Consider the following 13465-nt stretch of genomic DNA (forward strand, 5'->3'; position numbering starts at 1 on the left):
ACAAGTTCATAAAACCCCAGAAGTTTTGCATGGTAACACTGCAAGAGGTGATCCCATTGCTAAAACAGGGGGACTTCATGACAACATTGGATATGAAAGATGCATACTTTCATATTTCAATGCTGCCAGCGCACAGAAAATTCCTAAGGTTCGTGATTCAGGAAAGACACTACCAGTTCAAGGTACTCCCCTTCGGCATAGTATCGGCGGCAAGGGTGTTTACCAAGGTCCTGGCAGTGGCAGTGGCACACCTGCGCAGACTTTCAGTTCCAGTTTACCCTTACCTCGACGATTGGCTCATCACGGGGGACTCGTTCGACGTTTGTTTTTCGAAAACCCAAAAGACTGTAGACCTACTGTTCAGCCTGCGATTTTCTATCAACGAAAAGAAATCCAGCTTAGTCCCCAGCCAAGTAAAATAGTTCCTGGGGGCTCTAATTCGTACGGAAGACGGTCTAGTCTTCGCTTCCAGCTAGAGGGTTCAGAACATGCTCTCTCAGGTTCCTCAGTATGTAGCCAGTCGAGAGGTGACGGTACGCAAAGCTATGCGTTTGCTAGGGATGATGGCGTCATGCATATACTTGGTTCCCCACGCGCGGCTGCGCATGTGTCCCATGCAAGAGTGGCTCAACAGCCAGTGGTGTCAGGCCAGCGCACAATGGGAAGATCTGTTAGTTGTCTCGCCAGCCCTCGTTCTCTCTCTGCAGTGGTGGTCGAGGGAGAACCTCTTCAAGGGGAAAACCTTCACCACCCCTGCAGTGGAAGCCACTCTCACGACAGACGCATCTCACGGGGTGGGAGGGCTCACCTGCTTCAACAGACAGCGCACGGAGTGTGGTCCCCTCAGGTAGCGTCCAACCATATAAACTTACTGGAGCTACTAGCAGTGTTCAAAGCATTGAAAGCCTTTCAGGAGCAACTGCAAGGGAAGACAGTGCTGGTCCTAACCGACAGCACAACAGCAATGTATTACCTGAACAAACAGGGGGGCACTCACTCTCCAGGGCTATCCAAGCTGTCCCAAAACATCTGGATATGGGCTCTCAAACACAAGATGTTCCTGATATCCCAACATGTTCCAGGGGAACTCAATCTTCTGGCAGACGTACTCAGCAGAGATTTTCCTCTGCCAGAAGAGTACGAATGGCGACTGCACGAAGACATTGTATCCAACGTCTTCGCAGAATGGGGGGTTCCAGAGATTGACCTGTTCGCTACTCAGGAGAACGCCCAATGCCAAGATTACGCCTCCAGGTACCCCCAGAACCGATCCAAGGGGAACGGTCTCTGGATAACTTGGTCGGGGAAATTTGTCTACGCTTTTCCCGCCCGACTCCCCTTCTGAACAAGATAGTACACAAGATGCACCAGGAACCAGTCACCATGATTCTGGTGGCTCCCATGTGGGCCCGCCAACCTTGGTTCGCGCACTTGATGGAAATGTCCTTCTCCCCACCAGTCAAGCTGCCCTGCCCGTACAACATGTTGTCTCAGGACAGGGGGGAGACTCTGCACCCATGCCCACAAACTCTGAATTTAGCAGCCTGGCTCCTGAGGTCTTAGAGTTTGAACATCTGCAAATCTCTCAAAGATGCATGGACATACTGAGGGAGGCAAGAAAGCCTAACAAACATTATTGCTATGCCAGCAAATGGAAACGTTTTGTCATCTGGTGCAGTTCCAAAGGCGTCAATCCCACCGATTGCTCGCCTTCACACATTGTGTTATATCTAACCCATCTGTTGGACTCTGGGTTAGTCTTCAATTCCTTAAAGGTTCACCTAGCGGCGTTGTCAGCCTACACCATGTCACAGCAGAAGGTGTCGTGGTGGAAAATACCTGTGATTAAAGCCTTTATGGAAGGGGTCAAAAGAATGTATCCCCCCATCATTCACTCAGCCCCTGGGTGGGATCTAAATGTGGTTTTAACTAGGCTCATGGGACCCCCTTTTGAGCGTATGCATAAAGCTAGTCTGAAAGACCTGACTTACAAGACAGACTTTCTAGTAGCTATCACTTCTATCAGAAGAGTTAGCGAACTACAGGCCCTCTCGGTTTTGGACCCCTTTGTTAAAGTCCACAAAGATAAGGTAGTTCTGCGCACACATCCAAGATTTGCGCCGAAATTTATTTCGAAGTTCCATGTGAACCAGTCAATCGAACTACCCACGTTCTTCCGGAGACCTACTAACATGGCCGAAAGAAGCCTTCACACACTAGATGTGCGCAGGGTAGTCATGTTCTACATGGATAGACCTAAACCACTGAGGAAGACTAAACAATTCTTTGTTTCAGTGCCAGCTGGTAGAGAAGGGGACCCTGTCTCTAAATCGGCAATATCAAGGTGGATTGTCAAATGCATCACACTATGTTACACTCTTACAGAGAGAGAACTGCCCTTCAAGCCTAGAGCACATTCTACTCGAGGCACTGGGGCATCCATAGCATTCATTGCAAATGTTCCCCTAGAGTCCATTTGCAAAGCGGCAACCTGGAGTTCTGTACACACCTTTACAAAACACTATTGCCTAGACACTCATTCTAGGGCTGATTTTCAGGTGGGACAAGCAGTACTAAGACATCTTTTTTCTACTGTTCCTTCTCACAACCCACCTCCAACTCTGGGTACTGCTCGCTAGTCTATGCACAGCATGTGATTCTAAGCAGATTAACAAGCATCAGAAGACATGCATTACTTACCGTAAAAAGCATTTCTGATGATTGTATCTGCTTAGATTCACATGTGCCCACCCCGGCTTCCCCGCTCGAGGTGGAAGGAACATAGACTTCTTACTACTTTCTCTCTTCATGTACTCTCTCACTATAGCCTTGGTCTCCCTCATGGCAGAAAAAATTAAATCGGAGGGACCTCGGCGCGTGAGGGATTTTGGGTAGTACACTCGTCACGATAGGGATAGTGTTTCAGACACGCCTATGCCGACGTCCCCTTTCGGTCCCCCGAAAGACAAGATGCAATACTCTGCGGTTACCACTGGATGTCGGACCATATGCACAGCATGTGAATCTAAGCAGATACAATCATCAGAAAAGCTTTTACGGTAAGTAATGCATGTCATCCACGGCGCTTCTGGATCCGACTGGTACTGGGCAACACCGTATCAGGTGGAGAAACCCCCAACATGGCGGAGCCAGTACACAGTGAAGGTCTAGGCATGCTTTCTGATTCGGTCACGCCTTTGAACACACCCACAGAGCAGGAAGTAGTTTATCAACACGATTCGGAGAAGCCGCCTCGCATTGCTACTCTCCACCGAGAGCCATCACGCACAGTGAGTTCTTCGCACGCTCATTATTTTGTAAACCTTTCTATTTCTATTCTGTCCATTTAGTGAATTATTGTCTACCTTCATAACCCTTCCCCCGCTTTCCTCGTAGTTGCCTCATTTCTGTCGCAACGCCGGCTCTGTGCAGGCGGAGCTGCTTACGGTTCATCTCAACACAGGGCAACAGCCTGTACTTAGAAGCCAGAGTCTCCCGTCACGCAGGTAGGCAGAATTCCTTTGCATCGCTGAGACCTCCTAGCGGTGATCCCTCTTAATAATGGCTTCCTTATTAGCCCAATCTGCGACCCCTCGCCTGCATGGAACTACATTACCCAGAAGACCCCACGGAAGTACGCGAAGCACTAAATCAAGACCCTTGGTTCTTACCCGTGCCTGCACACCAGCTTGGTACGTGACTTTGATAGAAAGGAATATTCCTTTAATATTTCTCTTTTCCTAACCCTCATCATCTTGATAACCTTCTTCATTTACAAAGGTCGGTTCCTCCAACACCATTCCTGTTCCAAGTAGCACCTTCGCTTCCTTCCCCAAGGAGCTTCCTAGAGCTGATATCTAGGGTAGATACTTCCAGGTTCTTTTTCATTTTCTTACCGCTATGTCAGTCCTTACCCCTGGCTAGTACTGTAATAGTAATCTGTTGTTTGTATTTGTCTCAGGAAGACAGATATTCTGTGAAGGATCGGTTCATCACATCGGACCACCAACACGTCAGTGAGATCTAGACCCTACACACCCAAGCAGCCCTTCTCAGGGTTTTATCCCCCACAAGGGTTTCCCTGAGAGTCCCTCTTAGATCATGGTTTATTAGGATCTTGGAGGGGTGATCAGGTAGACCTTCACATCGTCCACTTCACCATCTGAACCAGGTAGGAGACTCCGATCCATTGACAGCTATTAAAGAATTTATGGGGTAGTATACAATCAGCCTCCAAGCATAACACCTAAGGTACTTTCTGCTTTCCATCTAAACAAGGAAATAGTGTTGCCTACGTTCTTTGCCGAACCTAAGGACGAGGCTCAGAGGGTTCTGCACTGCTTGGATGTCAGGCGTGCTCTGAAATTCTACTTGGACAGGCCCAAAGGCTTCTGCAAGTCGGACGCACTGTTAGTCACCTTCGGCGGGTGAAGGCGTGGGTACCTCTACGGCACGATGGATGGTCTCAGCCATCAAGGAAGCATATGAGGGGCAGCAGAAGCCACTTCCCGCTAACATGCACGGCCATGCGGTCAGAGCCAAGACCATGGCCATCGCATTTCAACAGCAGGTCCCGTGGCAAGTCATAAGCAGGGCGGCCACATGGGCCACCCCTTTGGCTTTCTGCAAGCATACTGTTTGGACGCCGGCTCTAGATCAGACGCGGCTTTCGGACAGGCGGTTCTTAGAAACCTGTTTGCTTAAGGAGGGTCTCCTTTCCATCCTAGGGCTACACTCAGTTATACGTCCCACCATCCTCCCCCCTAATAAAACTGGTGTCATTAGGCAATGTTAAATCTATTGTCGACGCGTCTATGAAGACTGAGGTGTGGCGCTGGAGGGCGGAGTCAGGGTAGCGCATGCTCCCAGGGCCGCACCCCCGCGCCTCTAAATGTAAAGGGGAAGAAGGTTTTTTCTGGTGAAAAAGGTTCTGTCTCCTGTCCCTAGGAAGGGACGCCCCATGCAGTATGGAAGAAAGGGGACTAAGGACTAAGAGTATGTTAGTCACTACGGTGAGTAACTTATCATTTTCTCTTCTAGGCGTGGCTCTCTGGGACTAGGCCTCTCCGGTCAGTCTACCAGCAGAGCTGCCATGCATTCTGCGGACTTGTCTGTGCCTACGTTAGGCAGGTGTTTCCGCTTTCATGCCACACCTCCAATTAAATGTTTCCCAGCCTTTGCTGCTTCACGACCATCTCTCTGTCTTTCTCCAAGCGGATTGAAAGTTTATGTTCCCAGCAACAACGGGGTTTGTCAGTTCTCTGTTCTGTCTCTCTTCAGGTACGAATGGTGTCTGACAATCCTGTATACAATTGCCAGTTGTTGCAGTGGTTAACTTCCATATGACCAATAAAGCTATTAGTTGCTGGAGAGTGTTAGGGAGAATTCTCATTTCTGTGTTAATTCCCTTCTACCTTAGAGACCCCCAGCTCTTTTGCTGGACTGTAGAACTTAAATTTTTATCCTGGAGTGAGTGAGACCTTTTTCTCACTCTCTCACGTATTTTTGATCTGATCTGGACTCTGTTTCTCTTTTGGTTTTGGAGTCTGACAAACTCCATAGGCATCACTTTTTGGGACACATAGCACCACTCTCAGTGCAGTGTCACCGAGAAGTCATTTGTATTTCTCTTAAGGTGTATATACCTTCTCTTGGGTAATCTACTGTTCCCAAGAGTAGTAAAGTAAAATTGTCTTTACGTACCTGTTTTTCCTATGTATGTCCAGTACAGCCCATTTTATGTGGAAGTACTGGGGAGTTACTTAGCCCCATTTCCTACTCACTCTTGTAACACTCTTTATGTTACCCTCACTACATTTAATGGCTGGTGGCAGTGTTTAATTTTCCTACCATTGTGCGTTTTTACCGCAGGCTGAATCCTCAGCTGCAGTATTGCACCCATGGGCGCCCATTTTGTCAAAATGGCCCTGGTCGTCTTTTTTCGCCATTTCTTGCTTGTGAGGTCTTTCTTGCATTTACTCTGCACGCCAAAATTATATGTTTGGGAGATAATATTGCTTGCACTTTGCATCGTGACAAGTGGGAGTGTAAGGGGAGGGCTATGGGGGAATTGGATACCATTTAATTGCAAGTAAAAAAAAGCACCCTGAAAAGGAAGCTTTTACTGCAACAGGGGAGGGGATTGGTGGTGGTGAGGTTCAGTGGGTGATCTCCGGAAAGGATCGATTTAAAGAGTTCATAATTGTTCTATAAATTGCTTTATTTTTAGGTAAATTCTGCATTACTCAGTTCCACGTTATATGCATTTACACCGCTAGATTGAACTCTGTGGGCCTAGTAAATCAACATTTACCTTCTCCATTCAAATATACCCTCAGTGAAAGGGAAACTTAAATCATACAGAATGTCTGGCGTGCTTTTCCCATCAGAACAGTCAGTGTAGGGTGACATTACAGACAGAATGTAAAAAGGCATAGATAGACATTTTTTTTTTTTGGAGCAATGTTTTTTTAAGGGTATTTCTTTTGCACTGAACTGAACTTGACTAGAAAGTCTCTCAAATATGAAAACGTTATCTTTAGGCTGTGGAATCGGGTTTCCCTGGTCTTCAAAATAAATATCTATCTCTAGAAACATTGAATGAAAAGGACAGCTATCAAAGGGCTTGCGCATACCCCCACCACCACTCAACGTATGTTTGAAGAATCATACAATGGCCTCTGGGAGACAAACTTAGAGCCCACACACCAAAACGGATGCAAAAGAAAGTCTGAAAATCAGATATGTGATACATTGGCTACTGTAGATAATATGGTTTAGTTTGAACTGCTGTTTCATTTGAAAAAGGATGACCAGCCAAGCAAGTAAGATCATTCAAAGTTTGTGAATCCATGAATATACCAGATCTGGAGAAGTACTATTAAGTTTTAGTAACTTTCTTTGATTTGCTAATGAGTGGCTGTTGACTGTTTTTGAGATCTAAATCCAGTCCCAAAGCTGTAGTGTGGATTTCTGCCAAGAATGTTTGAGGAGATTAAATTGCTTACACAAACTAGAAAATCTGACTTGGTACAGCCTTCTTGGACCATTGGTACCAATTTCTTAAGGTTAGGACGCACATCCGAAAATGTAACCGATTTGCAAACATCTGAGGAATACAAGACCTCAGATCCATTGACCTTTGTCACCGATTTTAGAAATTGATTTCGAGATGTAGTGTTCTATGATTCCTGTTCATGCAATATTACCATTGGTCTATAATACCATATGAAGACTGTTTTGATATCTTATCTTTGTTGCAGTGGGAGAAACTATCTGAGGTGAAAATTCCTGAAGTGAAGCAAATGACATGCGATGAAATCTTTCAGAATGACGACGAGGCGTATAACCTCTACGAAGCTGTGAAATTTCTAATGCTTAGCAAAGCCATTGATTTATATGTTGACTATACGGATGGGAAAGAAGTGCCCATTTTCTCCTGGCTGCTTTTTGCCCGCAACACATCTAGTAATCCTGAGGAGTTTATGAAAAACCACTTGAATCAAGTGGGTTACACAGGAGGCCTTGAGCAGGTAAGGTGTACTAAATTTTCCAGAGGTGTATTAGATGAGTGCTTCTTCTTGATGGCCTGCTCAAGTTCATGGCATGAAAAATACTTTTTTTAAACTGGGTAGGTAATTGTTATCCTGCGCTCGCTTTATTATAAGCTGTTAGAAACCAAGTATAATTCTTTTAACTATACACTAGGTTGAACCAGAATTTTGGTTGCCTTCCAGGGTCTCCACACAAGACACAGTCCTGAGGAAGGCAGTAAAGCCTTAGATCTGCCAACAAGTCAACGTTCAGAAAAAAACGATTGTGTTGAAAGGTCTTCTACACTTGACGTAGACCTGGTTATTATTGAATTGTGTTTTGCATTAATTAGTGGAAGTCCCTTTACTGCACAGGGTGATTTAGAAAAAGTGCGAAGATATGTACATTCTGTAATGTATGTGCAGTTCTGCTGGTGTGAAAGTAATGACACACCAGTGATCTGCTACAAGAGAATAAAAAGAAAGAAACAGGAAACAAATAATACATTGCTTTAAATAAATGCGAAGAAATCTGTGAACTTGTTATGAAAAAATAATGTACATATCATAAGAGGGAAGGAGAACAAGTAAATCAATAAATTGGTGATAATGTTTTTTTATGAGTGATGAGATATTCTTGCATAATACATTCAGTGCAGTATGTACACAGAATGTGAAACACACTAGACCAACCAAATCATATGTAGGGTACTGTTGTGTAAGCATGTTGTATTCTTTCCTTTGTACTCCACATTTTAGGGAATCCTTTATGTTACTAGAAACCTATTGGAGCCATGGTGCACCAGGAACTCCACTTGAAAATGTGAACGTTGAATAGTGTCTTCCTGTGCACACAGTTTGAATTTGAGCAACAGTGCTATATCTGATTGCGGTCTCATTTACTTCATTTGTATCATGCACATTGGCTAAAGACATTTTACAAGATGAGTTTGCTGATTGACTAAATCTATCATTTTATTGACCTTTATTCATAATTTGCACAACATCCTCCACACATGCAAGCAAAGAAGCCTTGTTTGAGCAACATATTCATTGTTGGAAATTGAAATTCAGGGAGCTGGGAGAAACTCCTGGATGTCAGGGGTTTTATTCTGACAGGAAGATATTACATTCAGTCTCATAAATTCGTTCATAGGTGTCGCTTTGTGTATTCAAAAACACTGGCATGCAGCTTGTTGCTTATGTTGTGGATAACATTTAAAGTTCCAGCCGATGAACTTACCCATCATCCTCATCTACTTGGGCGCTCTGTGCCTTTTCTACATGGTGCCTAATTCCTCAATGTGTTGTAAAGGTTTATGCATCACAATCTATGTTGATAATTTCTGGTGACCTTAGTAGTAGGTCAATACACTTTCAAGTACGAAGCCAACGCGAGTGATTGCAGCTTTGCTGAGAAGACTACATATAAATGGGATTTGGCCCAACGTATTAAGTTACGCAACCCCCAGTTCTATTGCAAGAGGAGCTATTCACCTACCAGTATGACTGCACTAGCCCTGTTTTGAGAAAGGCCACATGGGCCGAAACACGTGTCAAATCATTATATGGGTGAATGTTAAAACATTGGATGTTCCTTTTTTGGAAAATTAAAATAACACAACAACTTTCACAACCTTAAAGGGCGCATTGTCCTGGATTTTTTTCTTATGTCTTTGACATACTTGTATCTTGATTTTTAACATGTTTTCCTTGGTTTACCGTCAATCCAGTGACCTGCGACGAAGTATTATAAATTCCTTGGAAGTAAGGGGTTATTCCTGTCCCCATCCACATTTAGTCACAAAGAGTCATATTCTTTTTGATCTGAATATATAATGAGTCGCCCAACCGACCAGCTGTACCAAGAAGCCTAGTTTTCCCTGGTCAATACACTTTGCTCAGCATTGAATTTGAGCTAACCAATAAATTACACCCAAATGAAAATAGTTTAGTGACAGAGTAGAAATATAATTAATCACATGGATATATAGAAATAACACATCATAAACATTCAATCATAAAAAACGAGTGTATATTAAAAAAACACAGTAATTGTCAATATAGCAATTGAAAGGTAGATTTTCAGTGTTTTAAAAAATAATTATTCTAAGGTTTGTAAATTATATGATTATTTCATTAGTACAAAGTGTCTCAGTGATTTAAAGTTACATAAGTCACTCAAGTAATAGATTGGAGAAGTTTAAAGTAGGCAAAAAGTATTTCATGATGAGCAAAGGTTCTTCAAAAAGCCAAGGATTCAGAGGTACAGGATGGACGTCAAAGATGTTCCAGCACCCCTTATTCAAGCGCCTTCTTCAGGAACGGTTGATAGTACAGAGGCCCCTGTGTGTGGAAATTGATACACTGTCAAAGTTGGGATTAGTGAAAATATTTTTGGAAGAGGTAACCATATATGTAGAGAACAAAAAGAAAAGTGTCAAGGGCTCCCCAGTCACTAGTCAAAGCTGCCGTATTTCAAGGGAGAAATTATCCTCTTGGGCAATTCATATAGGTTATTCTTATTTATGTATGTAATATGTATATAGTTAACAAAAACATTACATATACACACAGCAAAGCATAAGCATATTCCACATTAAAATTCAGTAATTACATAGGTTATTCAAAAGGACACATCAGAAAGGCAACATATACAATAGCATTTGAGAGTGTGGACATAGTTATGAATTTAAAAATAGAAGAAGATACACTAGAGCAATCATGTACATACCTCTAGATGTATCTTGGATCACTTCCATAAATAGAACGGGGAATGGGTCTGTTGTAAAGCGGACCAAACATTGCAGGGAGCAGTGGGCACAGTAAGGAACAGAAATAGGGATGTTCCTGTTCCTTTCCTTGTATCTTAACTAAGGTCTGTCATCTCAAAGGTTCAGCAAAATATTCAAATGGATTGGGTCAGTTTCAAAACCTGCTTCTATGTTTTAGTGTTTTTATCCTGAAGTGTTCGTGGGTAATTGATGACTTGTGCCATTACGATGGCATCATCGGCACGTGAATAGATGTGGTGACCTCTTTCTCCAGCATTGGATCTTTTTTTTTTTTATTTTAATATTTTTTTTTTTATTAAGGTATGTAGTATACAATCATAAAGTCATAACTTCATAAACATAATGCAGTGAAACCTTTACATTAGTATAGATTAAACAATGGTAAAAGAAAGTGTTCAGAAAGAGCAGTTAATTGAGTACACTGTGTATAATTAGGAGTTGAGCATTTTAGGAATAAATTGTTAATATAATTGAAAACATACGCGAAACAACTATAGCACAGTGTTGTGCAAAACTTAGTGTAGAACGATTTCTGCATTATGATGTCTTAAGTGGGGGGAAGACAAACACAAGACTGACATTTGACAAACACGAAATGTGAGGGCAGGGGGGAAAAGAGGGGAGGTAGGTATTAATGAAGAGAGGCACATTGGCATATATTACAGTAAATATTAAGCATTGGATCTTTCATAGACTCACATGCTGTTTGAATATTCCCTGTTGTCAGGCTGGAAATCCTCTGTATAGTAAAGCAGTTTGTTTAAATTTTTTTTAATTAAGTACTTTATTAGGTCTCCCTCAGCTCCACCTTTGGAAGCCGTCTCCAGATTTGTTACTGCATGTTCCGTGTTTCGGAGTCCTCAAAATATCTCTCAATTTCTTTGCAAATGTTTTCACTATTTCTTCATTTTTTAGAATATCTTCCAACAGTAATTCCTGCTTTCCAGATACTCTAGAAATACTGTTTAGTAGTCCTCTCTTTGAAGCCTAGGACTTGTCCGTGAGGCTATGGCCGACACCAGGAAGAAAAGCCTTTTCATGGCCTCTACTACCTGCCACCTCAAGAAAGTCTATGTGCAGGAACTCTACAACGTCTGCTTATACTTCCATTATCCTGACCACAAGATTGGAAAATGTTCCAAGTGTTGGATGTTTTCCAGCAAGATTCGCCAAGGCCGTCACCAAAGGTTAGTGACCTGGTTAGACGATGGTGCTGCATGCTCTGTGTTAGGGAGAATTCTCAGAAATGTGCCAATTCCCTCTACCTTAGAGACCCCCACCCTGGAGAGAGTGGGACCCTTTTTCCCCACTCTCTCATGTATTTTAATGTGATTTCTGAACTTAAGGTTTCTTTTGGTTGTGGAGTCTGACAAACTCCATAGCCATCATCTTTTACATTATGCCACAAAGCACCTTTAGTGCAGTGACACAGGGAAGTTTCTTAGATTTCTTCAAGGTTTAAATACCTTCTCTGGGGTAAACTACTGTTTCCCAGAGCAGTAAAGTGAAATTGACTACTTACATTTGTAACTTTCTAGACCCCAGCACACACTATCTTACAATAGGGTGCTGGAGGGGTTACTAGCTTTGTCCTTTGTCTAGCTTCTCATGTAACATGTTTTACGTTACCCTTTCCTCACTGAATGGCTGGTGGCAGAGGTTTTGTTTTTACTACCCTGGTGTGCATTTACCGCGGGCTGCGTCCGCAGCTGCAGTAAAGCACCCAAGAGTGGCATTTTAGTCAAAATGGCCCAGTCTTCTTTTTTCGCCATTTCTTTGTGGAAAGGTCCTTCTTGAGATTTACTCTGCACACAAAACCAGGTTTGGTCCTTTTGTTTGTTTTGCCTTTGGTGGGATTCATGAGTGAAGCCCGCCTCTGGCTCCAGTGCCTCTGGGGTAATCATGAAGTGAGGGAGGTGCCCGAAACTCCCTGTGCTTAGTCTCCTAGGAGACCCAAATGCACTCTGTGATGATTGGCTGGCTGACTGTCCGGCAAGGACAGCCACCCTGCTGGGTGAGTGACAGCTAGGCTGGGATGAAAGGAGAGAACTGTATAAAAGGCAAGTCTTTTGGCTTGGAAGGCAGAGTTGACCACCGGACGAAGGAACCGAAGAAGAACTTGAGGAGGACACCTGCTGCAACGCCTGGACCGTTGGCTTGCCCGGTCAAGACCTGCTGCAGTGTCGAAATGCCAAGTTCATGTTAAGATGAATTTCTGAACTCTGACCTGGTGGGCAGAGGTTCAGAAGGCCAGCCTAGTTTCTTGGAACAGGGTAACCTCTGGACAAGCCAGACCAATCAAGGTAGCTATGGCAGGCGGTCAAGACTAAGTCTCAGGAGGGGTTAGGGTGACTGAAAGACCTCAATGAGCACACAAAGCAAGGACACTTACAAATTACTCCCTGACAGGTGTTATATCAAAAATATAGACACATTTATTACAAGGCCTTTGTAATTCAGACCATAGCAAAAGAATCACAACAATACTAAGTAAGCCAACACAACACAATCAATACAAGATATATACAAGACCCTTGGGGTCTAAAGGGTTAAATGCACAAACTATGTCGACAACCTAGATGGGAAGGAAACAGGCAGTGCAGGTAGTGTTTAGGCCCCTTCGACATCAGCAACACGCCTAACTAAGAGGCAGTCCAAGCCCTAAGAAGAGAGGAGCCTTGTGCTCAATAGTACATGAAATGCAAGTGCACGCGGTTGTTCCAATGGGCAAAACGGGGTCTCTTCAGGGGTCTCTAGCAGCTCAGGAAATTGGATGATGCAATGAAGAATAAGTTCCCGCTATTCAGGGAGGACCTCTACTTGAAGGCAGGGGCAGTTCCAGAGTGCGGGATGGAGTCGCTAATTCGCACTAGCAGTGGAAAGGAGAGGAACACTCAGGGGCCACTTGTGCGTAAAAAGGGGCCCTGGCGCTAGGGGTCACTGGTTAGTGTTGGAAGTACTCACCGGTCCCTGGCACTCTCGGACCCAAACTTCGCCAGTTCAGTCCACTTCGCTTGCAGGTTCGAACGATGCAAAAAGGACGTCTCTGCGGCTTTCAGTTCCTGAGATACAGTGAGGATTCCCAAACGGGACAGTGGCGATTTCTCCGCTCCGGGTGGATGGATCGACCTGGTTTCA

At 43.8% G+C, this 13465-nt stretch overlaps 1 protein-coding gene across 7 annotated transcripts in view; it reads left to right on the forward strand.

Moving 5' to 3' along the window:
• The window catches only part of LOC138497164 (ubiquitin thioesterase otulin-like), a 1020877-nt gene that overhangs the window by 865283 nt on the left and 142129 nt on the right, over positions 1 to 13465 (forward strand). For 5 of the 7 annotated variants that reach the window (XM_069620441.1, XM_069620442.1, XM_069620444.1 and 2 more), the window contains exons 11-12: positions 7263 to 7532; positions 7737 to 8147. In XM_069620441.1, the coding sequence (XP_069476542.1) occupies positions 7263 to 7532; positions 7737 to 8048 (582 nt within the window). In that variant the 3' untranslated portion in view covers positions 8049 to 8147. Of the gene's footprint in view, positions 1 to 7262; positions 7533 to 7736; positions 8148 to 13465 lie in introns of those variants that run through there. The other 2 variants (XM_069620446.1, XM_069620447.1) reach the window with 1 other exon arrangement.

This window comes from Ambystoma mexicanum, chromosome 5q (assembly GCF_040938575.1).
Source record: "Ambystoma mexicanum isolate Mex_15411 chromosome 5q, UKY_AmexF1_1, whole genome shotgun sequence".
Taxonomy (NCBI): Eukaryota; Metazoa; Chordata; class Amphibia; order Caudata; family Ambystomatidae; genus Ambystoma; species Ambystoma mexicanum.